The sequence below is a fragment of the Muscardinus avellanarius genome (genome assembly GCF_963383645.1).
Source record: "Muscardinus avellanarius genome assembly, chromosome: 4".
Lineage (NCBI taxonomy): Eukaryota > Metazoa > Chordata > Mammalia > Rodentia > Gliridae > Muscardinus > Muscardinus avellanarius.
In genome coordinates, this window is record NC_137789.1 from 162038488 (window position 1) to 162065014 (window position 26527).

General features: G+C 59.9%; 2 protein-coding genes across 2 annotated transcripts in view; one reads left to right on the top strand and one right to left on the bottom strand.

The window, feature by feature from the left end:
* The window catches only part of INPP5A (inositol polyphosphate-5-phosphatase A), a gene marked incomplete at both ends in the record, with an annotated part of 184677 nt that extends 163525 nt beyond the window's left edge, over nt 1-21152 (top strand). The window contains 7 exons of the mRNA XM_080695419.1: nt 271-366; nt 504-578; nt 8584-8657; nt 18131-18242; nt 20125-20193; nt 20927-20963; nt 21103-21152. Coding sequence (XP_080551545.1) covers nt 271-366; nt 504-578; nt 8584-8657; nt 18131-18242; nt 20125-20193; nt 20927-20963; nt 21103-21152 — 513 coding nt within the window. The remainder of the gene's footprint in view (nt 1-270; nt 367-503; nt 579-8583; nt 8658-18130; nt 18243-20124; nt 20194-20926; nt 20964-21102) is intronic.
* Nucleotides 21153-24172: 3020 nt separating this feature from the next.
* NKX6-2 (NK6 homeobox 2) lies at nt 24173-25141 on the bottom strand (the record flags this gene model as incomplete). Its single annotated transcript, XM_080694544.1, has 3 exons — nt 24173-24424; nt 24504-24676; nt 24742-25141. The coding sequence occupies 3 exons, from the start codon at nt 25139-25141 to the stop codon at nt 24173-24175; spliced, it is 825 nt and encodes a 274-aa protein (XP_080550670.1).
* Nucleotides 25142-26527: the final 1386 nt, after the last annotated feature.

A 26527-nucleotide genomic window follows, 5' to 3' on the forward strand; every position in this document is an offset into this window, starting at 1 on the left:
TGAAGTTAAGAATTTTCTGAAAAGGCTTGAATTTAATTGCTAACAGTCATCTCATTAGCCTGGACCTGGTGTCCCAGGAGCACAGCGCCGCGCAGCCAGGGCTGCAGGGCTGCGGCTATCCTGCGGGCCTCCTGGACAGCTCTCAAGGCAGGGCTCCCGCGAGGTGTGCGGTGTGACCCACTTGTGAAGCGGTGCCAGCCGTAGAGTGCGGCTTTGGGGGATGCCAGGCCAGGCTTCTCCTGGCACTGACCTCTCCATGTCTCTTCACAGACACTCTGCACAAAAGCCACAGTGCAGACGGTCCGGGCTGCCGACACCAACGAAGTGGTCAAGTTGATATTTCGGGAGTCGGACAATGACCGGAAGGTAAGTGGACCATGGCCGCAGTTGGCACAGGTGGCCACTGGGCGTGCCCCCTGGGGCAGGGCTCGGCGGCACAGAGCCACGGGAGGGGCGGTGCGGGCCTGCCCCACCCACAGTGCTGAGGCCCTCTGGCTTGGCAGGTCGTGCTCCAGCTGGAGAAGAAGCTCTTCGACTACTCCAACCAGGAGGTCTTCCGGGACAATAACGGCACTGCGGTGAGCTCTTTCTGGCACCTGGTTGGGCCTCTGGGGCTCTTCTCATGAGACTCAGAGCCTGGGTCCCACCTGCTTTTGCTTATGTGGGCCACCTAGGACTCCGCTGGGGACTGCTGTGGGCTTGCCCAGCACCAGGCGGCTGGGCCCGTCAGAGCAAGCCATCAGCTTTGAGACACCTTCCTGGGGGAGGACCAGCCCAGGGGTGGGGTGGGGGCGAGGGGCCCTGTCTCGAGGGGCCGTGGGCAGTGGGCTTTGCTGTGAGGGGAGCTGCCCAGGCGCACGATGTGCAGGCACACGTGGCTGTGTTAGTGAGTCCTGGTGTGCATGTGCATGTGTACAGAATGGCGCGTATGTGCAAGTGTGGATGTGAACACGAGTGCACATGTACATGGGTGCGGAAGTATGTGCTACTGGAACACGCAGCTCAGATCACTGAAGTAGGGGGCCCTTCTGGAGGTGCCCTGGCCATGAAAGCCTGCCCTCCGCCCTGAGCCCCTGGCCCCACAAGGGCCATGGGCAGCTGGCCCCCAGAGGCACCGGCATCTACTGCTGTCTGACTGCATCCCACCTTAAGTAGGCTTGCTGTGTAGGTGTTTAGCGGATACCTGGTGTGCGCACTGCTGCGTTCTAGTAAACGTGGGGTGACACGGGGGCAGTTCTGGCCACGCAATGTTGCTGAGTTCTGTGGAGTAAGCTTTCCCTCTGCAGACGATTGGCAGATTCAGCGGCAGCTCCCAGCCTGAGTTCTTGCAGCTGGTCAGAGCTGGCTGGGGCCCCGCCGAGGGGGGTGGTCCCGTGCAGGAGGGCTTGCGCTACGAAGCTGCCTGTGGCACAGCATGAGGAGAGGCGGGTTAAGAGTGGGCATGTGCCATGGACCAGATGGGTGCCTCGGTTTCCTCCTCACCTCATAAGGTGCAGAAGGGTTCACGGGTGATTTGTGTACAAGGAGCTTGAGGAAGGCCAGGCACCTCTGCGTGCTCTGTAAAGGGGGCTGTCTAGCTGCCCAGCAGGTGCCATCCGCCCGGGCGCCTCAGACCCGTCAAAACCAGCCAACCAGGATGATACCTGCTGCCTTCACCCTCAGCACCCAGGTGCACCCCTTCCCACACCCTGCCGCTTCTCCTGAGAAGTAACAGCTGCCACTGGCCACTCGTCAGCCCAGATCCCAGGGCCTACAGACGCCTGCTCCTCCCACTGCTGGTCAGTCGGGCTGGACCTTGGCTTCCTCCCTTTGGTGGGTCCCTCCTTGGCCTCAGAAGCTGGAAGGCTGGTGTCACCGGATGGTTCTCTGGTTGCTCCCAGGAGGGTCTTCTCCCTGCCCCACTGTCCCCCCGGCCCTCTGATGGAGTCCTTCCCTGCCCCTCCCCTCCTCAGGCCTCCAGGGCCAGTGAGGCTGGAGCCCTCTCATGCCCATCTTCCATGCCCTTCCGCACACCTGCTGTGTGGAGACCCAGGGCCTGACATGCTTCCTGTTAGAGGGTGATCCACCACGGCAGGGGCCGTGCTGTCTTGTCTGCAGCCAGTGTGAACAGGGCGGTGCCCTGGCTCACCACAGGGAGCGCCCATGTGGAGGTCCACAGCCCAGGCGACAGGGCCACTGCTCCGCCACCGGCCTGGAGAAGTCGAGCCAGCCCCTTGGGGCCCTGGGAGCAAGGCAGAAAGTGAATGGAAGGTCCTCAGAGGAGGATTCCAAGGTGGCCAAGGGGATGGGCCATTCTGGAAGGGGCAGGGAGCCTGCAAGGAGGCTCTGCCGCCTGAGAGCAGGCCTGCGCCCGGGTATGCGTGAGGCTGCGCGCCTCTGGGAGCACAAGGGCGGTATCCTGTGTGGGGCCGCAGACTGCAGGGTTCTCTCCGTGGCTAGACCCACGGCACCCTGCAGTCCACTTGCTACACAGAAAGACCACTTGCTACTGCAAGTGATAATCTTATGTTGACTCAGTGACATTGTTCCGTATCTGTTTTTAAGAAAAGAATAGTTTTGCCGGGCGTGGTGGGGCACCCTTGTAATCCCCCGCACTTGGGAGGTGGAGACAGGAGGATTGCGCAGGTTCAAAGCCAGCCTCGCTGGCTTAAGAGACCCTGTTTCCAAATAAGAATATAAAATAGGTCTGGGAGTGTAGCCCCGAAGTAGAAGGGTTTTCAGGAACCCCAGTGCCACAAAAAAGAAAGAAAGAAAAGAATAGTTTTAATTTTCAGGAGAACTTTTGAGTTGATTCTGATATGGAAAATGTAGCTGAACTGAGTTGAAGTAGAGATGTTCTTGTCCAGAGGTTTAGAGAGGACCCAACACACCCACCCATCGTATCGTTGACGCACAAGGAGGCTGCGGTTGCAGGGAGCCCGTAGCTCAGTGTGGCCCGTGCCCCAGGCAGGTTTTGTAGTTTTCTCCAAAGAGCCGAACAACCGCCCTGCTGTTGACATCAAGACACCTTCAAGGTCGTCTCGCAGGCCCATGCTGATGGGAGTGCACCCAGGCCCCTGGGAGGCTGTGCCATGTGTGTGGGGTCAGCTGCCGCCAGGCATGCCTCGCAGCCGGGGAGTGGTCCCCCTCAGCCTGGAGGGACAAGACAAACGGCCTAATGGGCTTCGGAGATAATCTCATCTTCATGGTCTGGTTAAACACGCCGCCGTGCCCCCAGCACTAAAAACAAACTACATCCACAGGATGGATGTGCCTGCACCAGACTCGGCCCAAATCCATTGCACCCTTCATCAACCACCGGTCTTGTACCCGTCTGACAGAAATTTAATTCAAGCTGGCTCCTGAAAATAATTATTGTATTTTAAGAGTAGTAATCATTGGCTGGGACATGATTGAATGTGTCCATGCCTATTGACTTTTTCTATGATTTATAGCTTTGTTTAGTCGATATTCCCATCGAAATTGTATAATTAATTATAAGTGTGGCTGTCAGGGCTGCAGGATGGAGTGCCCTGGTGAGGATTTGGAGAGATTAAATTTTCCTTGGCTGTCCCAGGGCAGGGCTTGGGAATTTTTGAGGTGCTTGGCCTGTTGGATAGAGATGTTCTCTGTGTGTTTAGCAACCGCCCCAGCTCCAAGCACATTGATTTTCCGGGCTCCTTTCTTTCTCAGCGTGGTGTCTCTGCAGCGACGGTGGAATGTGCGCAGCTGAGCCGCTCCTGACAGATTCGCGGGCGCAGCTTTATCACTGTCCACAGCTTGGCCGCTTTTACTTTGTAATCAAGAACGTTTAAGATACATGTGAAATTGGTTATCGTGTTTGTGAAAAATCTCAAAGAGATACAAATTATCAGTTCAACAGAACTGCGATGTAATTTCTAATCAGCAACATCTCACACCTGATATTTTACTCAGTGCAGGCAGGCAGTGGCTCCAGTGGATGTGGCGGGCCTGGAGCTGCTCGGGGGAGGGTCTCGCCCGCCTGTCAGCAGCGGGTGGAGCGGGCATCGGCGCCACGCACCCTCTCTCCACAGTTGCGCTGTGTGGCTGTCCTGACCTCTGCCGTGGCAGCTCCCGGGCACCAAGGCCCAGGGGCGCAAAGGTACAGCGCCCTGCACACAGCCCAAGCCTGCAGAGTGCTAAGTCAGAGTGCACGTAGTGTAGATTCCACGACAGCTCTGCTCTCAGGGGAAGGCACTAACAGTGGGTGGCTTGAGCAGTGCTCCCTGGGGACTGCTCTTTTGGCACGGGGCGGGGGACCTGAGGGTAGCATAGGTGTGGGTGGCCAGGTGACCCCGTGTGGAGGTGGCAGCCTGCAAGACAGGCAGAAAACACAGCTCCCGCCCTTCCCTGCCACCGAAGTCACCTGAAGGTCCAGATTCACTCTGGGCTGCTTTTATACTTTACACCCTTGAGAAATGGGGAGGCACAGTGGGACAGCGCCCCAGTCCTCTGGGCAGCACCGTAGTGCCGTCACCCCAGGCCAGTCACTGCTGAGGAGCCTCACTTGGCTGTGACTGAAGGCTCCAGACAGCCACGAGCCCCACTTCTCCTGGGGTGGGAGGGTGTGCTCACTGGAGTGGGGCACGTGTGTGTGCTTTTGAGTTGGAGCCCAGGCAGATCCCTTGTGGCCCGAGGGGGCCGGAGGCCCACACCACTCTGCAGTCTCCTGCAGGGAGTGATTGAGACAGCATGTGGGCGGGTGACCATGAAGACTGCCCCACACAGGTACAGGCGCACAGACGTGCGCACGGTAAGCATCGGTGTAAGCATTGGTGTGGCTTCTCCCCACTGCTGGACGTGTCCCGAGCGGCTCGGGGGTTCTCCATACCTAGACATGTCTGCCTCTGGTGGTCGGATCAGAGCCCAGAAGTGGGGGAGCCAACACACAGTCCGCTTTCTGCTTCTGCTTCCTCAGGCAGCCAGATCGTAAAAGTAAAACAGATGTATGTGTGCACGTGCATGTGTGCACATGTGTGAGCAGTGAATGTGTGTTGTGTGTATATGCAGACGTGTGCTCATTGTTACTATGCATGAGTGTTTTGCTTGTGTGATTGTGTGTTGTGTGCATGCATCTATACCTGTGCTTGTGTGTTCACATGTGTACAGCCAAAGTGCTGGTCAGCGTGGCTTTGGGAGCTGGCGTGCTAGGTGGGCTCAGCAGACCGCTGCTGTGTTCCTTGGTGCAGAATGACGACACGGCCTCATGGGCATGTGTAGAGGAAAGCCGTGAAAATGGCAGATGAAATGCCAAGCTGATGCTGGGGGGCCGGGAGGGCGCCGCAGTGGGAAGTGTGACTTTATGGGCAGGACCCATGGTGGAGCCGAGGGCGGCCCTCTGCTGCACCGGTGGGGTCGCAGTCACTCCTGGGGGCGCTGAGGCTTGGTCCTCTCTGGCCTGGCCTTCTCAAGTGTCCCGAGGCGTGCCGGCCCACGTCCATGGCAAACCCACTGGCACGGATGCTTCCGATGCTCAGTGCTGCGCTCTGGCCTTGGCCCTAAGGCGGGCAGCCCGCAACGCCGAGAAAGAGCACTCTTCTCTAAAGCTGCACCGTGACGTTGGTGCCAGTTCCACCTCCACACGCTGCTGTCTGCTACCCAGCCTGTGTGTGCCGAGTACCCGGGGACCCTCAGGACCACAAGAGGTTCTCCACAGCTGTCCTCAGCAGAGCAAAAGAGGCCCAGAGCCTGTGAAGGCTGGACTCTACCCTGCCACCTCTGCAGACCAGGCGGTGCCCGGGCCTCCAGGGATGGGAGCCGGAGCTTCCTGGGCAGAGCTGTGTAGATGCTCAGTTATGAGCAGAACCTCCCTCCGTGGTGAGCCCCGGAGCCCCAGCTGTGAATGCTCTAGAGTCCCTGCAGGAAGCTGGGCACTCACTCCGCCCGCCTGCGCAGGAGGCTGGTTTCCACGAGCATCCCGAGAAGCGGCTCTTTCATCTGCATGCCAGCTCCGGACCCATGGCCACAGGGCCACTGCTACCAGCTCGCGGCCTCCTGTGGAGCCCGGGCCTTCTCCCCTGCAGCCACTGCCCAGAAGCCCGCGGTGCGGGCCCCTGCTGCCTCCCGCCTGTGTGGCAGGCTGCTGTCCGAGACAGTTCCCTGCCCTGTGTTAATAGCAGAGAGCCTGGGGCAGCCATGGTCTGGCGGGCTGCTTCCTGTGCCTGTCTCCGGCTGAGCCTGCATAGCTGGGAGGTTCCAGGAGTTCCCTTCAGTTGGTGAGAGGTAAGGAAGAGAAGCCTTCTTTCCAATACCTTGTATGAGGAGAAACAGGCGCATCGTGGAAGCTTCTTGTACACTGTTCGTGCTATTGGATCTGAGTATCCCAGAGGGCAGGCCACGTCTGACACAACCAGAACCTTCTGAGGGGCAGCGCAGAGAAGAGCAGCCCTGGCCCGGAACCACAGAACCAAGAACAGCTCCACGGGCAGCGAGCGTTGACAGGGACCCTCGGGTAGGCCCTCGCATGACGACACCGGGAGCAGTTATGTGGCCGCTTTATAACATACCCTATAAAATGTAGCGTTCTAAATGACTGAAACCTGAGTCAGAAACTTAAGTACCACCGTGGAAAAAAGAACCAGGGACTGGACAGCCTGTGGAGCTCCTGGGAACACAGTCGCCACAGTGCGGGCTCAGAGCACAGACAGCCAGGAAGGCTTTGTGGACTGAGGTGGGCAGGGAGCGGCCAGAGGCTGCACAGAGCCAGACACGGGCAGAAAGCGCGTGCCGGACATGGGGTCGGTGGGTGCAGGGCAGGCGTTCCTGTGGCTGCTTTTTCTAGAACCTTTCCAGGGAACCCTTAGCGAAAGGAAGGAAAAGTCACGTGTTGGAGTAGAGTGTCAGACACGAAGAGGCCCCACAGGGGCTGAGGAAGAGCAGCGCGCCCTGGGGGAGGGCAGGGGGTGGGGTTAGCGACTTCTGGAACATCTTCTCAGCGCAGCCCGCAGCTCGTGGGGGCTCAGAGGGAGCGCTGACGGCTTGGACTCCTGTGAGTGGCTCCTTTTCCCTCTGGAACACGGGCTGAATACAGACGTCCTGCTGGGACTGAGGCCTAGGCCGCCTGCAGTGGTCAGGAGCACATGCCAAGGCCAGCCGTGGCTGCGTGTGCGTGCTGCGACCGCGCTGAAGCATACGTGTGCTCTTCAGGTGGAGCATGCGGAGGCCCCGTCAGGGTCTCGAGCTCTGCTGCCTTTCTGAGCCATCTCCTTGAAGTCGCAGTCAGTGTGGGGAGGGAGCTTTGGCAGCTCCAGAGGGGAAGCCCGCGTCTCTCTTGGCATGCTTCATTGATGTGCGAGGGAGTGCCATGGCCCTCCTGCTTAACTGCTGTCGGCCTGGCCCTTCCGAGTCTGCGCCTTCTCAAATGCTGCCCCGTGGGCCCGAGGGCAGCTGGCTCCTGATCTCATGTAGGTGACGGCTGCAGTGCCAGCCTCTCTGGCCCTCTGATGAGCACGGTGGTTGGCAGGGTCCAGGGCAGCAGCTCAACTGACCAGCAGCCTCCACAGGCACAGCTGGCTCCAGCCTCGTGCTCCCCTGGCAGTGGCAGGGGGTAAGGCCTGCTATGGGCGCCCCCCCAGCAGGAGGTGGGCATGCGCGTGCACCCCAGGCCTCAGTGGCCTCGCTGCCCACGCAGGTTTGAGGCCCCTGGCTTGTGTCCCGGGTGTCCAGGAGGCTGCAGGTGTGCGGCTGCGGTGGGGCGGCTCTGTCTGGAAAAGCCGTACTTTGCCAGGAGTGTTTCCTCCCACACACCATAAGTATGGCCCTCTGGTGGGGACTCTGACTGTTTCCTGTGGCCTCACTCCCACCAGGCCTGGGTGCTGCCCGGGGAGGCAGGAAGCGGGCAGGAGGCCCGGGCAGGTGGGAGGTAGCCCCCTGGCACACGGGTAATTACTGTGTACATGAGGCTGCTAATTGCACGCTCAGGAATGATGGATGAGCCGGCGGGGAGGAGCGAGGACACGGTGTGGGTTTCAGGGGAGCCTCAGTGTGATGCCGTGCCCCACACAGCTGTGGGCAGGATGATTGATGAGGAGTGTCCCAGAGGGTGCACATGGCGACCGCCCAGAGATGAGGCCAGTGGGCACTCGTGCCCTGGGGCAGGTGCCCTCTGGGCTTTGCATCTCAAGCATCCTGAGGGGCTGGACTGCCTGCTGCCTCCTCTGCACAGAAATCTGGGTGTTTCTGCCCAAGCTGCTGCTCGGATGTACTAGTGTGCAGATTCAGGCCATTTCCTGATCTCTTCACAAGGTTGATGCCCCCTGCTCTGTGAGCTGCTGTGGGCCTTCCCACCTGGGGAGGATTGCCCAGGCCCGGTGGCCTGTGTGTCTTGTGTCTTGGGTGAGCAGAGCCAGGCCTTCCGCGCTCCTCGGCTGGGCTACGGCAGTGGAGGCGGCCTGATGTCAGGGCCAAGAGGGCAACTCCAGATCTTCCTGATGCGACCTCACAGCTCTGGGTGGGACAGATGTCACACCAAATGCTTGAGCCCCGTGGGTGTTCAGGAAGTCACAAACATCCTAGCGCACGCAGGCCACCGCGCCCCATATGGAGAGCCAAAGCAACTTTATCTTCTTCTTTTTCTTTCTTCAGCTCTTGGAATTTGACAAAGAGCTGTCTGTCTTCAAGGACAGACTGTATGAACTGGACATCTCATTCCCCCCCAGGTAAGGAGCACCGCACTGCTGCACAAGCCAGGCAACGCTGCCTCCCTGCTGCCTCTGCGTGTGCACATGTCTGTACATGTGTGCTGTGTGTTCGTGTGACCTGCATCTCCTGCCACCCTTTCCATGGCCTGCAAGGAGCATGATCTGACAGTCATGAATAGCTGTGTTATCTTCATTTTTAAAAAACAGCTAGCTTTCCAACATGTAACATACTGCCGTGTTGGAGCGCACCAGCCACAGGCACTGGGTGCCGTGGATCTCAGAAACCTCAGACCCGCTGCAGCGCCGCACCCGCGGACTCCCAGGGTTGTCTTTCTTAGACAAGTCGGGCGTTTGTGGTATTGTAGAATCCTGATGTTTCCAGCAACAACACTGGCTCCCTTTGCACTGCCGACGGCCTTGGGGCTGGCGTGAAGAAAGAGGAATGGTTTGATAAAAAAAAAAAAGTGGCTAGCTAGTGAGTTGTGGCTCAGTCTGAGCCCACACGGTCCCACCTCGGCCACCTCCACCATACCAGGTGTTCCTGAAGGGTGCATCCTCACCAAGGGGCCTCAGAGTGGATGCCTTTCTACAAGCAGTGTGCACGAGGGGCGCCCATGACAGGAACACTGCACCCTGCAGCCTCTCTGTGCTGCTTCTCCTGGCCCTTGCACTTTCTCAGACCGAGTCAGAGTGCTTGTGGCCAGGTGAAAGTGCTCCGGAGCTGCGGGGAGGCTGTGCCGCTCTCAGGGGTTGAGACAGGGATTGCGCCTGTGGTGCCTGTTTTGTACCTTGAGGGCTGCCTTGTGCTGTGTAAGCACTTTACATCCACTCAGAAGTGTGCCCGGTGGTCAGGGTCCCATCCCTGTGCCAGCTGTCAGTAGCTCCTCGGTCTCGGGCTGCCAGCCGTCCCCCTCTCACCGCAGCGGTCTCTGGTGAGGGGTAGTGTCATGGGGCCGGAGACACGGGGATTGTAAGCACTGTTTGCCATCGTGTACCTGCTCAGTGCCCAGGCCAAGGTCTCGGACACACATGTAAGTGCGGTTGTCGGCAGTGAGGCCAGCGGGGCCTCACAGGTGCTGTCCAGGCGCTCCTGACCTCGTGTATGAGCCCATGACATCTGCAGTGCTGGGTCACGGTGTGATGAGCAGCAGAAGCTCCTCCCAGACACGTCCCACATCTAAGCCCACTCTGGATGGGTACCAGTTCTGCTCCCTGCATATGGCCAGTCAGGCATCGTGGCCTCCCTTCTCTGAACTGCAGAAAATTAGCCGTAGGCTCAGGGATGTCTCCCTCGGGCTCTCCTGGGAGCAGGGAGGCCTGGGGCCCCAGCAGCGCTCTCTCCCAGCGCAGCATCCTTGAAAGTCAGGTGGGCACTGGAGAATTGAGGCAGGACCGGCCAGACTGGGAGCCACGGGGCCAGGCTGTCAGGGCCTGTGCAGCTGAAGGAGAGCTTTCGCAGCAGGATCTGCTGTCCACACCAAAGAACAGGAGCCGGCACCAGGCTTGGCTACCCACGCACACCACGTGTTCTAGAAGGTTGAGTGCGGCGTCACCCAAACAGCCTGCTCAAAGGCCTCTGAGGACTGGAAGCACCAGCCTGGCAGGACAGTGGCTGCAGCCTGACTCACCAGGGCCAGGCTGGTGGGAAGCAGGCCCAGCAGCCCTGCTTGGCATATCCAGGACAGGTGTCCCCTGGACGGGGCAGGGGAACTGCCGCACATCTTGAGAGGGACTTGGGCACCAAGAGGAGAGCTTTGAAGGCCGCTGGTGTTTGCAAGGATGTGGGGGTGGGTCGTGTCAGGAGAGCTCTTCTGCCCTGTGAGCGCCCGTAGAGGTTGGCTGTTGGTGTGGCAGGTTTTCTGGAAGAGTAGAAGCCACAGGACACATGTGCAGTTATAGGAGCTTGTCGATTGGCTCATGATCTGAGGCTGGAGAGCCAGGAAGCCAGCAGCTGCTCCATCAAGAAGCTGGAGCCAGAACAAGAGAGACCAAGGATGCAGCCCAGGCCCAGGCTGCAGGCTGGAGCCCAGGAGAGTCACCGCGGAGACTCAAAGGCTGGAGAAGCTGGAGTCCGCTGTCCATGGGCGATGGCAGCTAGACGCACCCGCTGGGGAAGACCGTGGGTGCGTCCTCCTTCCAAATGCTTGGTTCCAGTCGGGCCCCGGCCTACGGGACAGTGCCACTCAGGTGGGTCTCCCCTCAGCTTCTGACCCCTGGGCATCATCTTGGAAACACACTCAGCAGTGTCTTCTCCGGTCACCTGGACATCTCAGCCAGTCCAGTTGACAGCCAAGACTCACATCACAGAGGTGACCTGAGATGTCCATGTCCTTGTCACAGACTGCTCATTCTTGTCTGGCTAGGCAATTAAGGAGGTGTCCTTAAAACAGGGGAGTATCTGGAGCACCCAAGGGGCAGCCAGCAACATCAGACCTCAGAAGCAGAGGATGTCTCTGGCTGCAGGCAGAGAGGTGGTAGGAGGGATTCACTGTTGTGAGGTGGTTCCCAGGGAATGCCTGCCATCCCCACCACCTCCCAGGATGCACCTGCCATCCCCACCACCTCCCAGGATGCACCTGCCATCCCCACCACCTCCCAGGATGCACCTGCCACCTCCACTACCTCCCAGGATGCACCTGCCATCCCCACCACCTCCCAGGACACACCTGCTGTCCCTTCTCTCTGGTTGTACTGTCTTTTGAAACTGAGTTTGAGACCATGAGCTAAAGTGCACAGCTCCTGCTGGGCGGCCACGGCAGCTTGGGAGCCACGCAGGCTGTGGGAGTGGTCGAAGCCAAGGCTGGCTGTAAGAGTGAGCTAGTGATTCGCAGAGGCCGCGTGTCTTGTGGCACCCACTCAGGTCCTCCTTAGGTCTGGGATGCAGCCCAGGGTGGGCCTGTGCTGGCAGGCACCAGGCCCAGCACCACAGAGGAAATGCAAATGGGTGTTCTCAAGCTGCAGTAAAACTGGCAGCCTTGGCCACACCCACAGGCATGTACGCAGGGTGCACATGCACATGTGTCATGGCTTCTGCATGTGTGTGGATGTGGCATGCACATGGAAATGTGTGGAGAATTGAGCTCATGAGTATTTTCGTGTGTGTGCGTGTATGAGCACTAAATGGGTCTGCGTGGAGCATGGATATGAGTGTAATGAATTATTCATGCACATGTACGTGTATATGCACATACAGTATATTCACATGTGCATCGTTGTGTACACATACATGTTGGTGTAGGCATTGTATGGATGTACATATGTTGGGGAATTGAACGCATGTGTGGTTGTGTGCTTGTAGGTCTATATGTAGACATCCGTGTATATGCACATGCATAGCTGTTTAAAATGGCATGGTGTATGTGGTGTGCAGGTGTGCATGTGTGCATGTGCAAGCCTTGTGTGAGGAAGTACACATGTGCAGCACATGTGTGTGGGTGTAGCTCCTGGTGTGCATGTTGTAGGCGTGTTCATGTGTGAGGACGTATGTGTGCCGTGTGTGTCCTGTGAGCGCAAGTGATGGTGTGCGCTCTGTACAGTTGCTGCACAGAGCGGAGCTGGGTCCTGGGCTTCTGGCTGCACACGGCAGCATGAGCTGGCCAGCCTGTGCGGCCTCAAGAACACAGCAGGGGTACCCAGAGCAGTGTGTGGGTTGGTGGCTCCTGGGTGGGGGGTGGGGGGGCCCACAGCCCTGTATCTCCCGGCCTGGCCCGCCTGCATCTGCACTGGGGCCCCAGCCCTGCACTCCCGGCCTGGCCCGCCTGCATCTGCACTGCTGCGTGCACTTCCTGTGCTGCTTCTGTCCCAGCCGAGGTCTGACGGTGCGCCCTGTGTCTCAGCGCTCCATCTCCAACTCTGGTCCCTTTGCAGCTCCTGGGTGTGTCGGGTGTGCCTGTGCCCACTCCCCCCTGTGCCCTCCCAGTACTTCTGGAAGGGCGTGAGGACCGAGCCGGGTGGTCCTTGCTGAGGCCTGGGTGCTCTTGAAGCCAGGGAGTGGCCAGGGCGCATTCCTGGCAGGTGCGCTGGCAGGCAGAGGCCCAGAAGCCCGCAGTCTCTTCTCGTGGGTGTGACTCCTGGCCTCCGGGACCTTTGCTGTCCTTTGAGTGAGCGTGTTGCAGCCGGGTAGGAGAGTGGAGCATCTCCCGTGGCCTTCCCACCACCAGCCAGGCAGCGTCATGGACCCCTTCCTGCGCAGCCGCACCGTGCAGCTAACAGCTCGTGGACCTGGAGCGGCCCTGCTCACTGTGCGCACGTGCAGGCTCAGTAGAGGCTCCTCGCGGCGGCAGTGCGGCTCGTCCCGCGGAGGCCGTCACCGGTCTCCATGGCCAGGCAGAGCCACGCTCCCAAGTGGCCGTGGCTGCCTGAGGCCGTCTCGCCTGGACAGAGGATCACAACTCTCCGCCCTCCCTCCTTCCGCTGGGGATCAGGTGCTCCGGCCCCTTCCCAGGGAGGACTCCAAGGGCAATGGCTGAGGCCACGCCAGGAGGTCGCTTACAGTCCAGGCTACCACTGCCTCCGCCATGGGGACAAGGGGCACTGAAACCAAGGTCATTCCAGCTCTGAGCTTTGCCCCGACGTTTTTATTTTTTGTTTTGAAGCAGGGTCTCACTAAGTCACTGAGGGTCTTGCTAAGTTGCTGAGACTGGCCTCAATCCTGCGATCCTCCTGTCTCAGCCTCCCAAGTACTGGGACCACAGGTGTGTGCGGACACAGCGCCCAGGCACTGGTGGGACGCCTTTGCACCACGTGCTTGCACTGTAGTAAGGCTGCACACCCCTGCCTAAGACAGAGGACATGCTGGCACCCTGGCCCACAAGCCCTGCCTGTGCCCCATGGATGCCTCTCAGCGTGAGCTGCTTGGAAGCAGCAAGGCACGGTGCTCCCCGCACGGTCATCTGTCCAGATCCCGAGTCCCCAGGCCTGCAGAGTGGGGAGCAGGATTCCAGTGTCCCTAGAGGGCCCTGCTTCTCCTGCCCGCACGCCCAGGTTCAGCGAGGTCCCAGGAGAGCCCAGCCAGGGCGGCCGCCATTCCGAGTGCCCAAAGCTCACCACGGACACCCTGGCTGGCTGCGCATCCCAGCTAGATGTGAAGTTCCAATTTCTAGTTCAGTTTTCAGTTTGTTTTAAAGTAAAGAGGTCAAAGTATAAAGATGTGCTTGTGTAGCTATTCTATCAGGGTAGTGACTGAATCCCCCGCTTATTAAGAAGGAAAGCTGTGTCCCGTTATCAAGGTGGCTGGCATTGAGCATTCTGGGGACAAGTCCTAAAGTGCTGAGCTCGGCTGACTTGGGCTGGACACCCCTTTAGAGTCTTCAGGTTACTCAGGACTCCAAGGAGCAGTGTGTGTGTGGGGGGGGGGGGTTAAATCCACCTACAGGCTCCATGACCTTAAATACTTGTTCATGTTTAAGTACTGATAACCATTACATTTTTATAAAACATGTTTTTAACATTTTCATGAAAAAGTTATTTTCCAAAGAAAAATGTGCGAAGAATGGTAGTGTCACACATTCAGGATGTTTTTGAGGTTTGACCGGGTGTGGTGAGATGCCAGCCCCCCACGGGCCTGTGCTTGGACAAGGTGCGGGCACCCAAATGCCTGGGAGGCCAGGGGCGTTCTTCTCTCCTTTCTAATGTGGAGAGACAGCACCTGCTCACAGCCTCGCTTCAGCACAGAGCTGGGAGTTGCCCACTGACACCAGTGCGGGCCTTACCCACGCGCGGGCCTGGCAGCCTGTATGCATCCTTGGGAAATCCTGGGCTAGGTGGGTGCTGGACTTCTCTCACAGAGCCGATGGCACCTTCGCCAAGACACCAGGTTTGGGCAGAAGTCTTCAGAGTACCGTCAGGTCCAAGGTCCAAGCACATTTTCTACACTGCTGGGTATTTGGAAAAGCCTGAATTTTGTGGTTGGCAGCAGGTACTATTAGTTGCACACCAAAAAGGTGGGCTCGTCTGTCCCTCCCAGAGGAAGTGCCTGCCAGTCCACCTGCAGGAGGGTGCCCAGGTCAGCGGCTTGGAGGCGCTGACCGAGGGGATTACGTGTCAGAAGGGGTAGGACCTCCTGGGCACTCTGTCTGATCCTGCTGAAACCCTGACCCCAGGCTGGGTTCAAGATGAGTAAGACGCCCATTGTCCATCAGGGCGCTCGCGACTCTCCCTGGCGCCCACGGGCTGGGAGTGCAGTGCTCAGGAGGAGGGCGTGGCCTGCAGCTTGCCTCTGCTTCCCACTCTGCACCGGCCCTTTTCCCAGGGCTGTAACCGTGCAGCGCCAGTACCACAGAAATGGCTAACCATCCAAGTGCTTTCAGGAGCGAAGTCCTACCTTCTGGGCCTGGAGACCCTCACCATGCAGACCAAGGACCCCCTGGAAAGCCGCAGGTGGTGGGTGGCCGCGTGGGACTGAAGTGGGACCCTGCACGGCAGGGTGCAGGCTGCCGCCGCCCCAACTAAGAGTAACCCGAAGGCACCGTATGCGTGCGTGAGGCATGGCAGAGGAGCAGACATCATGGCCCAGGCGTGCCAGTGCTGGCCAGGCCCGCGGACACCGGCCTCACACAGAGTTTCCTGAAAAGCGGGAGCCCTCGTGCCCTGCAGCCGCCTTGCCCGACTTTCAGTGTGCTTAACTTACTCAGAGAAAGCGCACTGTGTCTCCAGTGGGACTCTGCCGTGGCGGAGTGGCAGGGCCAGCTGGCTCCAACACCACAGCTGTCCTTGAGGCTGGCCCTTCTCAGGAGCTCGGCCCTCACAGAGGAGCGCGACCACTGCGGGAGGCGCTACTGAGCAGGCCAGGGCCAAGGAGAGGCCCTCCCCAGCCAGAGGCCTCCCCAAGGCTCCCGCCACCTGCAGCACACAATCACACACACACCCCGACACAACACCGACACACACTCACACTCACCCCAACACAACACCGACACTCGCACTCACACACACTCACACACACAGGCCTTTGTGCTGCCCTGCGCTGTTGTGCCCAGGGCCGTGGCAACACTCTCCGCCAGCCAGCCACCCAGGGCTCCGCAGAGTCTTGTCAACAGGGCCAGGCTGAACCTGAGCAAACAGTCGGCTGGCAAAGGGGCCTCTGCCCACATCCTGAGGGAGGAGCACAGTGGGGGGAGGGAGGAGCCTGGCAGGAGCACAGGTGGGCAATTGTTAATTTTATCACCACCATAATTAATGATGACGATTATTCCTGAGCTGTATGGGGCTGAGATAGGGCTGGCTGTCCCGCCTCCCATGGTGCAGGTTTGCTTCCAGATAAGTCTGGGTGCACAGCACGGCCACATTAATCACTGGTGGACAGGCCACGTCCAAGTCCAGGGGTCCTGCGCTCAGCTGTGTACCCCGAGTGGAGGAAGAGGTGGGGCCATGGCCACACTGGCCTCCCAGATCTGTCTGGGACCTGAACCTCCTGCACTTGCCCGCGGGGAACACCTCAGGGTGTGGAACTGAGGACCCTGCAGTCCCCCTGGCCGGGACCACCCTTGGCCTGTAGACCTTCCCATTGCTCTGTGGGTACAGGCTGGGCTAGGGCTACACCGGGGTTAGTCCTGGCGTTGCGGGCTGTCCTGTTCAGTGATTTATCATGGAGTCTGGTGTGTCTATGCAGCGGCTGCCTGTCACTCCTGTTGCATGGATGGAAGGGGTCACTCGCGCCCCGTGCACCAGTGTGGCAGAGGCAGGACCCACTGGTGTGCAGACTCACCCCAAGGCACCTGCTGTGTCACCTGGCATTCAGTGTCTCTGAGGCGCATGTGGTGGAGGTCCTTGTGGCAGTGTCTAGCTGGCCTTGAGCGTGACAGACGACTTCTAAGGGCACATGGGCTCAGCACCGCCTTCTTCCAGGCCACCTCCCACGTGCTCCTTGGCCCTGGTGGGCTCCTGATGGGCAGTGTTGGCTGCACAGAGGCCCTTGTGTGAAGACAGCCAGGGGACAGGCAGTGCGCTTGACGGTTGGACCAAAATAGAGGAGAGCGTGGCTAGATGCAGCCTGTTGACCGCAGGCCGTGCTGGGCGAGGGCACGGTCCTCGTGGAGGTATCTCCTTGCTGTGTTTGAGTGAGGGGTGAGAGGCCCGACTGCCCTTGAGTCACGGTGGGCAGCAGAGGACCTCCTGGCCCGGCATGGCTGCCAGTGGACAGCAGTGCCTGCACAGACCACCCGCCCACCCTGGCAGAGCCCTCCAGCCTTGGTCCCACTGGCTCTGTGCCTGAGTGGCCAGCATGCCCCTGGTCTGCTGCCCTCTGGGAGCCGGATGGGGCTGTGTGGCTTGTGGGTTGCGCCTTCCTGCTGCAGGGCTTCGGGTGCCACCGTGAGAGCGCATGGTACGTGCCGGCAGGAGTCGATTCCCACTTCTCCTCAGTCCATGGTCAGGGTGAACCAAGGAGCACCTGAACAAGGTGGCCTGCCCCTTGAGACGCAGGGCGTAGGCCAGGCCCGGACTGCCCGTTTTATGGGGGTGGGGAGACTTGGGATATAGAGTATTCTGTACTGTTTAAAAATATAGTCCTAAGTAGAAACGATGTCAGTTTTGTGTTTAGCCATGTTGGAGGTTCTGATTGGGCGGTGGCTCCCTGAGGGCTGGGATCACAAGCTGCAGCTCAAGGTGGTGGTGGTCAGGTCCCTGGAGAAGTGAGCTGATCAGTTGTTTGAGGGCTGGGTGCAGGGACAGAGTCGGACCCGGGACTCCCTACGGGCAGTGGGGCCAGGCCTGCAGGTGACCGGACCCCTCCCGGGAGGCCCACGGATCAACCTGCCAGTTGCCTGTGGCAGCGCCGTCTCGTCCAGTACGCCAGCAGCAAGGTGTAGCAGGGCACCGCCCCGCTCTCAGCAAACGCTGTATGGCATTTGGAGTTAACCAAGAAAGGAAACACACGAGGCTTTACAAGGACAGTCTCTAGTCGGCTGAGGTCAGAGAGGCCGAGTGGCGGACGCCTGCTCCTGGGTGCACGGCTGTCCTCAGGAAAGATGCTCCCGAGGTGGCATGCGGAGCCCAGACCAAGTCCAGGCACATGTAGTCCCAGCCCAAGTGCCGCTGGGCGGGAGGTGGGTGGGCCTGAGGCCGGCCCTGGGATCCTGAGTGAGGGAATCAGCACACAGACACAGAGGCCCGGGGCCACGTGGAGCGGCACACCACCCGCCCCTGGGAGAGCAGAGTGCGTTAGCACAGGGTCCTCAGGCCCGCCCATGCCAGACAGCACTTACTGCTCTGCCAGCTGGAGCCCGTTCCCAGGCCCTAAGAACTGGGGAGTCACACTCGTTAGAGTTTGATGACCCCAGGGTCCCGGCCTAAGCACCTAGACCCTGCCCAGATGAGGACGTGGTCAGCACAGTGAGGGGAGCCGCGTGTGCGGCAGGCTGGCCGGAGCCCTCCCTGTACTGAGAATGTTCGACGTGCACACGGAAGCTGTGAGTCTATATTCTAGGAGTTCTTTGTGAAATGCAGGGACAGCTGCAGCCGGGCACCGCTGACCCTTGCCCCTATCTCCACAGCTACCCGTACAGCGAGGACTCCAGACAGGGCGAGCAGTACATGAACACGCGGTGCCCCGCGTGGTGTGACCGTATCCTCATGTCCCCCTCGGCCAAGGAGCTGCTGCTCAGGGTGAGTGGGAGCCGCTGGCCGCACAGGAGGGCAGTGGGCTGGCCTCTGGGGTCCCTGTGGGCTCTTGCCACAACAAAGCAGGCCGGACGCAAGGCTGTGGGATGGCCCTGCTCAGAGCCGACGCTAGGTCCTCAGAGGCTTGCAGCACCCCACTCCAGATGCCGGGGCCTTTCAGACCTCCAATGATTCTCCATTCCAACATTTTAACACAAAATAAGTGTTTTCCAAAGGACTGGTGTCTGAGTTAGCTCTGTGAGCCCGCAGTGAAGGCGCGGACCCTTGCAGGCTAGTACCTGATACTCCGCGGGCTAGCCTCTGACCTAATGGCTCGTGGGCAGGGCCTGCCCAGGCCACACCCTCACCTGGCCATTCTGGGTCCCTCCTCACCCAGGCCTTCTTAAGTGAAGCTGACCTGGTGCTGGCTAGGAGCCCAGAGGCCCAGGGCAAGCTCAGGACAGCCCTGCACACAGCCCAGCCTTGCTCATGAGCGTGGAGGGGAGGACGGCGTGATAACTAGCAACAGTAGACCCACGATGGCTTGCAGGAGCACTCCCTCCTGCCAGCTGAAGTAATACCACAGGGACGGCACCCCCAGAGAGATCTCCAAGGCCACACGCCCTCGCCTTGCGTCAGCCCCCAGGCCACATGCCACAGGGGCCGGCCGTCAGTGGCGCAGAGGCCTCCTGCCAGCGCCTTCTGTTTGTGTCTCTGGGTCTCCAGACCCAGGGTGCTGTGCGGAAAAGTGTGGTGGAGACTGCTCTGCTCCGTCCAGCTGAGGACAAAGCACACTAGGCAGCTTGCAGGAGGCCTGGCCTCGGGCCGGAGTCGACGTGCCTCCCCTCGAGGCTGCCCGCGGGCGAGGGCGTCACAACAGGCAGATGGTGCCGCGAGCAGCCTCCGGCACCATCCATCATGGCACGCTCCGGCACCTCGTCATCATGTTCTGTTCTGCTTCCTGAGCCTGAAACGCGGAGGGCGGAGGGCTGCTGGGAGCCCGTGATGAACGCCCAGTGAGGTGTGCCCGCTCCTCCCGCACCGCTGTAATTTGTTTATCTGTCCAAAGATTATGCGGTTGAAAATCCACAATTTGACGCTGCCTTTGTAAGTCACATGCTGCATTTGATAAATGTCTCCCACCTCCGTGGAGGCGGCTCGGGCTGGTGAGAGACGGGCAAGCGCTCATGCACGCGGCGCCGAAGGTTGGCTTTTATACTTTCTGGCAGGCGACCGTGCTGGAAAGTAAATCTGACCTTAAGCTTCCTACTGCATTAAAGATAATTCAGTTTTAACTTTATAGTCTCGGCTGCTTCAGCTACAGATGTAAAACTCCAGCCCAGTCAGATCTGACTGATTACCAGCAACAAACGCTCTACTGTCCACACACACCTAAATAAAGGCACCTGCCATCCTGCGGCTGCTGCAGCAGGAAGACCGTGGCGGTTGACTAACATGCACACGTTGCTGCGTGCAGCGTGTGAAAGTCGGTGTGTCTGTTCTCATGTGAATGGAGTTCTGGGTTAATAAAGCAACCTGTCAAAAACAAGTATAAATAGGGAAGAAAGGAAATAGGCACCTGAAAAGGGGCCCGGGTCTCCGGCTGTGGGCGGGGGCTCGTGCCAGAGCCAGGAGGAGACTGGGGAGGTCCTGTATCTCCTCCGTCCTTCTAGAAGCAGGGTCCCTGGTGGGGGAAGATTTGACCAAGGTGCTGAGGACAGACAGCACGACGACCAGCCCTTCGGCCACACTGGCAGCTGCCAAGGGTGCAGAGCGGCAGTGACCCCAACCCACTCCCCAAGAGGCCCCGAAGCCTGTTGCCTCCTGGAGGGACCATGGGGTGCCCCGGCCCGTCCCCCTCCACTACCCTCTCTCTGTTTGCTTGCAGTCGGAGAGCGAGGAGAAAGTTGTCACCTACGATCACATCGGGCCCAACGTCTGCATGGGCGACCACAAGGTGAGACGCACCCGCGGGCCCGCGGTCTCTCGGCTCCTTGGTGGCCTGGACTGGTCCATCTAATTTTAATTTTAGTAAAACACCAAAAGATAGGTGAATCAGCAAGAAGGCAGCAGAAAGGACCAGTCACAGTAGAACAAAATATATTAATTTTGCCATTTTAAAAAGACAGCTTGTGTGTAGCTGGTTGTTTTCAAAGACCACTGCACAAGTTACACGTTCGGGTATTTTCCCTGGGCCTTGGTGTGCCGAACCGCGCCCCCCAGGCAGAGTAGTGGCAAAGGCGCGGCCCAGAGCTGCGGGGTGCTGGGATGAGCTCTGAAGACCCGTCTAGATCATCTGTCCTTGTCACTGCCGCAGCCCAGAGCGGCCCTGCAGTGCCCAGCCACACGCGGGCGGTGACAGATCGCGCCTCATTTTCGGCCAAATGAGACGAAGCCGCTTCCCTTCCTCGGTGTTGGAGGGCTCTGACCCGTGGCTGCGGAGTGCACTGCAGGGCAGACAAGCATCCCTTCCCCCTGTACTGGGGACTTGGTTAGCAATTCCTAAGCCAGCGTCACTGGCTCTTGTCTGCGCTGTCCCAGCCTGTCCTGGCTCAGCCATGCTCAGGTGCAGGCCGTTGCAGTCAGGCTCAGCTCAGCTTGCAGGGCTGAGCCCACCTCCTCTGGAGGAGCCTCGAGGGGTGTGGTGGGAGGCGGCGGCCTGCACTGACACCCTTCCTCTCCCACCGCAGCCCGTGTTCCTGGCCTTCCGAATCGCGCCCGGGGCAGGTAAACCTCACACACATGCGCACAAGTGTTGTGTCGTGCAGTGACGTGGTGGTAAATATGACTCCTTCCCTCGGTTCTCCTTTTCTGCAGCTTTTCCTGGTGTGTGTGTTCCTTTAACAAATTATTAATTCCACTTCAGGGAAGAGATGCAAACGCCACGAGAGGATCCTCCGAGAGACCTCCCTGTAGCAGTGTATCGAAACTCGTACTCCCAGCAGCTGCATGGGAAACCCGCCCAAGCACCACCTGTAGACGGCCGGCCCCACACTTCGCTTCAGCCTCTGGGCCACGCCGGAGAAGCCTCTCATACCTCGCTGCCGTGTCTGTTTGTGGGACATAAAGTAGAAGTACTGGGTTTTTAAATAAGACACAGTCCTGTTGCCAAAACTCTAATAGCAAAAAGATCCTGTATTTTAGGTTTCACCGTTTTCCATTTTTAATGATTGTCTGTGGAGGAGCTTCCCCAGCGTAGAACCCCAGCGTCCGGAGTCCCCCTCTGCCAGGAGGCACGCCCGGCCGGCCAGGCAGGCCGCCTGCACGTCCGCGGCCCCTCCGTGGTCTCACTCTACTGCCCTGTTACATGGTGTCCGAATCACACTGCAGCTGCTTCCCATTTTATATATATATATAAATACATATAAATATATACTTTTTAAAAATAATTTATAAACCTTATCAAAACTTATGCTAAATACACTTTCCAGTATGAATGCACGTGTGTTGTAGCGGTAGAGCTGCCGTCCAGGAGTTGGTGGCCTGTGCGTCAGCACAGTTCCCGGGACGGATGAGCTAGCAGTGCGGGTGGGGCGGACAGGCGGCCCCTGAGCACACCGTGCTAGCAGTTTGCCACTCCCCTGCCTCTGTGTAATATTAAGAACTGAATGTGAAATTTATTGCTAGCCTGTGTGTACCTTTTAGGAATTTTGTAAACCGTTTTGTCTGTCTTTTGTTACCGTTTTATGGTGCCAATATTCTACATTAAAACCATAGTCTCGTGGGAGAATTAGAAATAGTCTCATCTGCTTCCCACGGAGACCGCTTCTAATACGGGCTGTGTGAGACGCACAGGCTGTGTAGAAGAGCACCTGGCTGCACCGCCAAGCCGCACCCGTCCCCCGCGGGCTCGAGCGCAGCGTCTGTCCGAGGAGACACGGTGTGCGTTGATTGATTGACTTCAGAACACTACAGCGCCTGGACTGAGCAGTCAGCGTGAGAGCAAGGCTTGTTTCTACAGAAATCACTACCAAGACCATCGCGCGAGTGCTGGGGGTTGGCGTGCCGCTGTGCTCCCGCAGGTCTGAGCGCCTGGCCGCGGCCAGGCCGCAGCCCAGCACCGGGCAGTTATGCCTGCAGGCCTCAGTTTGGGGCTGTCGGAAGGACTTTGGAAGTGTCTGCTCGGTTCCTAAGCAATAAAATTGATCCTGGTGAAAACAGCTCTGGGCTGGCTTTGTGCTCACAGCTTCCCTTCCCGCCCTTTGAGATGCTAAGTCGAGGGTGTGGCCTCCTTTGTGCCCCGTTGTTTAAGCTCAAACTCATTCAGAACCCTGGGACTTCTCTGCTTCAGACTGTCAGAGGACCCCAAGCCCATAGCTGGGAATAGAAAAATAATCGTTTTAACTTTTTACTGTAAAAAATACCCATGCTTGATCATTCTGATGGAATTATATAAATGCTTTCCTCAAATCTTTGAAACTAGAATTTCTCTGCGCTTAACTTGCATTGAGACAACGGTTACTCACGGAAACCACACAGTTACCCCTTAAAAGTTTCTTCCCTTTCAAGAAAGTGCTCTAGTTTCTTTAGTGGTGGTGCAAGCACAGGGCAAAAAGCAAAACATGCCACTTAGGCCCTTTAAGGACCTTTTAAACACATGCATCGATGCCTTCCACAAGAAACCTTCTCATTGTAGTAATAATTGTTTACACTTCCAGGAAGTTAAAACTCGTACCGTGCTAGTTAAGAGACACGGCCTGAGAGGCCCCAGCAGGTGGGTGTTTGTAATGGCAGCCCTTTAGAGCCAGTTCAACAAGGGTGAGGCTTGGTGTTTGGCCCTGTGCAGCAGGGCTGTGGCCACTGGGATGCAGCCCTTCTGATAAGAGTCCAACTCCAGCCAGAAGCCACTCGCTTTGTAGGCTGTTCTGAGCTGTTCCATTGTGGCCAAGAAAGGCCCCAAGCAGTCTGTCCCCAGTGCTCTGAGAAGCCAGTGCTCTGGGGCTAGGGTAAAGCTTGGAGGGGCGCTCTATGTGGAGGTATAAGAGCTGGCCTTCAGCCAGCAGAATTATTTCAGATTTCTCATTGCAGTCTTAGTTTGACTCAAATAGTGCTTTCTTCCTTCAAAAAAAAAAAAATCCATTGAAATGGTAGTGGAAGGGCCACGTGCAGAATTTCAAGCCAGCTTCACGGGACTTGAGTTTGGTAGGTATATTCTGGCTAAAGGACTTTTTAAAATAATCATTTCAAAACACCCGCTAAGGCAGCCCCAGGTTGGCCTGGAGTGGGTGTGGGTGAGGGACAGGGCATCACTCCGTACACTAGCTGCAAAAATTGAAAAAGTGTCGCAGTTCGGGTGCTGGGGGTGGGCCAGGCACAGCTCCGCTGCCTTTTGGGAATTCCCAAGTGTTTGCAGCAGCCCCAAACTTAAGCCATCCGACCCAACGCAGCAGAGGGCGCCCAGTGCCACGCATCCCCCGCCTGGAATGCCGGGGTGCGGGCTGCGTCCCTGAGCAGCCGCGCTTTACCTGCCCCAAGCGCCCAGCCCTCCGGTGACATCTGGCCTCTCCCGGCTCCTCCTCTCCGGCCGGCGGCCCAGCGTTCCAGGCTAGCTGCCCTACCTGCACCGGGCTCCAGTCCCCACCTGGCCTGCTCAGGGAGCTGCAGCCCTCATCCTCAGCGCACAGAGACCTTGAGTACCATCCTCTCTCCACTACCACGCTGCTGGGAAGAGGCCGGGGCTGCCGGCTTCCAGGCGCCGCCCCGCCTGGGTACCAAAGGAACACACGGTGCAGGCTTGGGAGCCAAGGACGTGTTAAATAATTTATTGATTATACAAAGTGATCCTCCCATACCCCGCGCCCACGCTGAGGGACGCTTCCAGGCCCCGCACACCCGCCAGAGCCTGCCGCTTTATAACTTATTCTGTAAAAATATATATACACACTGCGGCGGCCGGCGTCGGGCGGCGTCCCTGGCTCTCGGCTGGCTGCGCCTCCTCACAAGGCGTCCCCGCCGCCGCCGCAGGGGCTGACCAGCGGCAAGTTCGAGGGTTTGTGCTTCTTGAGCAGCCGTGCGATCTTCTCGTCGTCCGAGTTGGGGTCCAGGGGCCGGTTGTACTCGTCGTCGTCCTCCGCGTCTGAGCCGCCCACCTTCAGCTTCTCGGCGTCGGAGTCCTGCTTCTTCTTGGCCGACGCCATCTCCGCCGCGTGCCGCTTGCGCCACTTGGTCCGGCGATTCTGGAACCACACCTGGGGGTGAAAGGCCGGCGTGGGTGCGGGCGCGCCTCGCCGTGGCCCCCCGCGCGGGCCGCGGGCGCGGCCGGCTCACCTTCACCTGGCTCTCCGTCATGCCCAGCGAGTAGGCGAGCCGCGCGCGCTCGGGGCCCGCCAGGTACTTGGTCTGCTCGAAGGTCTTCTCCAGCGCGAAGATCTGCTGGCCCGAGAAGGTCGGGCGCGAGTGCTTCTTCTTGCCGTCCTTGTCCAGCGCCCCGCCGGCCTGGGCTGCGGAGGAGCGGGGTGAGCGCCGGCCCCGCCCGCCGCCCGCCGCCCGCCCCCCGCGCACTTACCCGGGCCGGCCAGGCGCGGGTCCCTCCAGGGCGAGCCGGGCACCACGCCGGGCCAGAAGATGGGCGGGCGGCCGGGCAGCTCGGCCAGCGGCTTCGGGTAGCCCCGCGCCACGGCGGCCGCCGGCCCGAAGTACACGCCGGCCGACGAGGCCAGCCCGCCCAGGCGGGGCAGGCCGCCCAGGAGCGCGCCCGCGCCCGCCGGCCGCCCCAGGATGTCGCTGATGCCGTGCGGGGTGCCGAGCGGCAGCTGCGCGCCCAGGCCGCCCAGCGCGGGCGCCTTGAAGCCGGCCGGGCCCTGCAGCGCGTACGGGAACAGCGACGTCTTCATCTCGGCCATGTTGTGCAGCGCGGCCAGCGGCGCGCTGCTCAGCACGAACGCGCCCGGGCGGTTAGCGTCCATGGGCGCCGCCGCCTTCGGCCCGGGCGCCCATCCGGGCCCCGCCGCCCGCCGGCCCGGGGAGCGTGCGGGGCGCCGGCTGCAGCGGGGCGCGGGCGCCGACGGCGGCGGGCGGCGGGCGGCGGCGGCGGCGGCGGGCGGAGGGCGCGGGCGGCGGCGGCTCCGGCCGGTCCGGCGGCGCGGCGGGCGGACGCGCTGATAACCGCGGGCCGGGGCGCGGCGCGCGCGCTGATTGGCTGCGGGCGCAGGCCGGCCGGCCATTGGCCCGCGCCCGTCGGCGCGCCCCCGCCGCCGCGCACTCCATGAAGGGCCCATTAGCGCCGCAGGGGCCTCCCGGGCTGTAAATTTGCCCCCTGATTTATCTCCCGCGGGACGAAATAAATCCCGTTGGATGGGAGTTTAGTTAGGCAACGGTTTTAATGGGAAATCGGGAAAAAATACGAGAACATATTTTATCGCCCGAAAGAATGTAGATTCGAAGACCCATCCTCAAGCTCTGCGCGCCCGGTTCGGGAGGGCTCCGGCGGCGGGCGCGGCCGGGGACACCTGCTGGACCGGCGGGCGCGCGGCTCCGCGGATGCTCTCCTGCTGTGCGGGACCGGGAGGCGGACGGAACCCGCCGGGAGTACGGCCCGAGGGCCGGAGTGGGCCCGCTCCAACAGTTTCTGCGCGCCCACCGAGGCCGCCGTGGAGCCCGGGAGGGCAGCTCGGCCGGCCGGCCGCCGCAGGGCCTCTGTTAGCGCAGGCTGCCCGCCCGAGCCCCGGGTCCCAGCCCTGCCCTCCCGGCTCGGGTTTCCAGTTGGAGAAGTCGGGGTCTCGGGCCGGCGCTGCGACCCAGGATCACGATTTGTCCAAGAATCTCTCTCCGAGGATTCGCGGTCCGGAGCGGGACGGGGACCCCGGCGGTCCTGCGCTCGTCCTCACTTGAAGCGCGGTCTCTAGACCCGCTCCTCCTCTGGGTACCGAGAACCCTTGTCCGCAAAGAATTGCTGGAGAGTTAAGTGAGACCGTGGTGGACCAAGCGACGCCCTGGGCAGGCTCTGAGCAAACACGGTGCTCCTGGCCCCCCTCCTCGTGGCGGCAGACGCATCAGTCACGGGCGATGGCCATTTCAGTGATCCGCTGCTCCTGGGAACCTTGACCCAAACGCGTGCCGACAGGACTGAAGTCTGCGGCCGTCCCGGCGGAAGCTGTGGCCAAGCTCGGCCTCTCCGGGCCGGGCCGCCTCTAGCAACGACTTCCCGGCGTTGCCTGGGCTGTCGGGGTTTGGGTGCCTTGGGAGAGGGAGCGCACCGCGGCTCTGTGCGGGGCCCTGACGCCCGCCGCTGCAGCCTCCTCCCAGGGCCCATTTTCGTTTTCTGTAGTTAGCTGCAGGTGCTTGGCGCACGC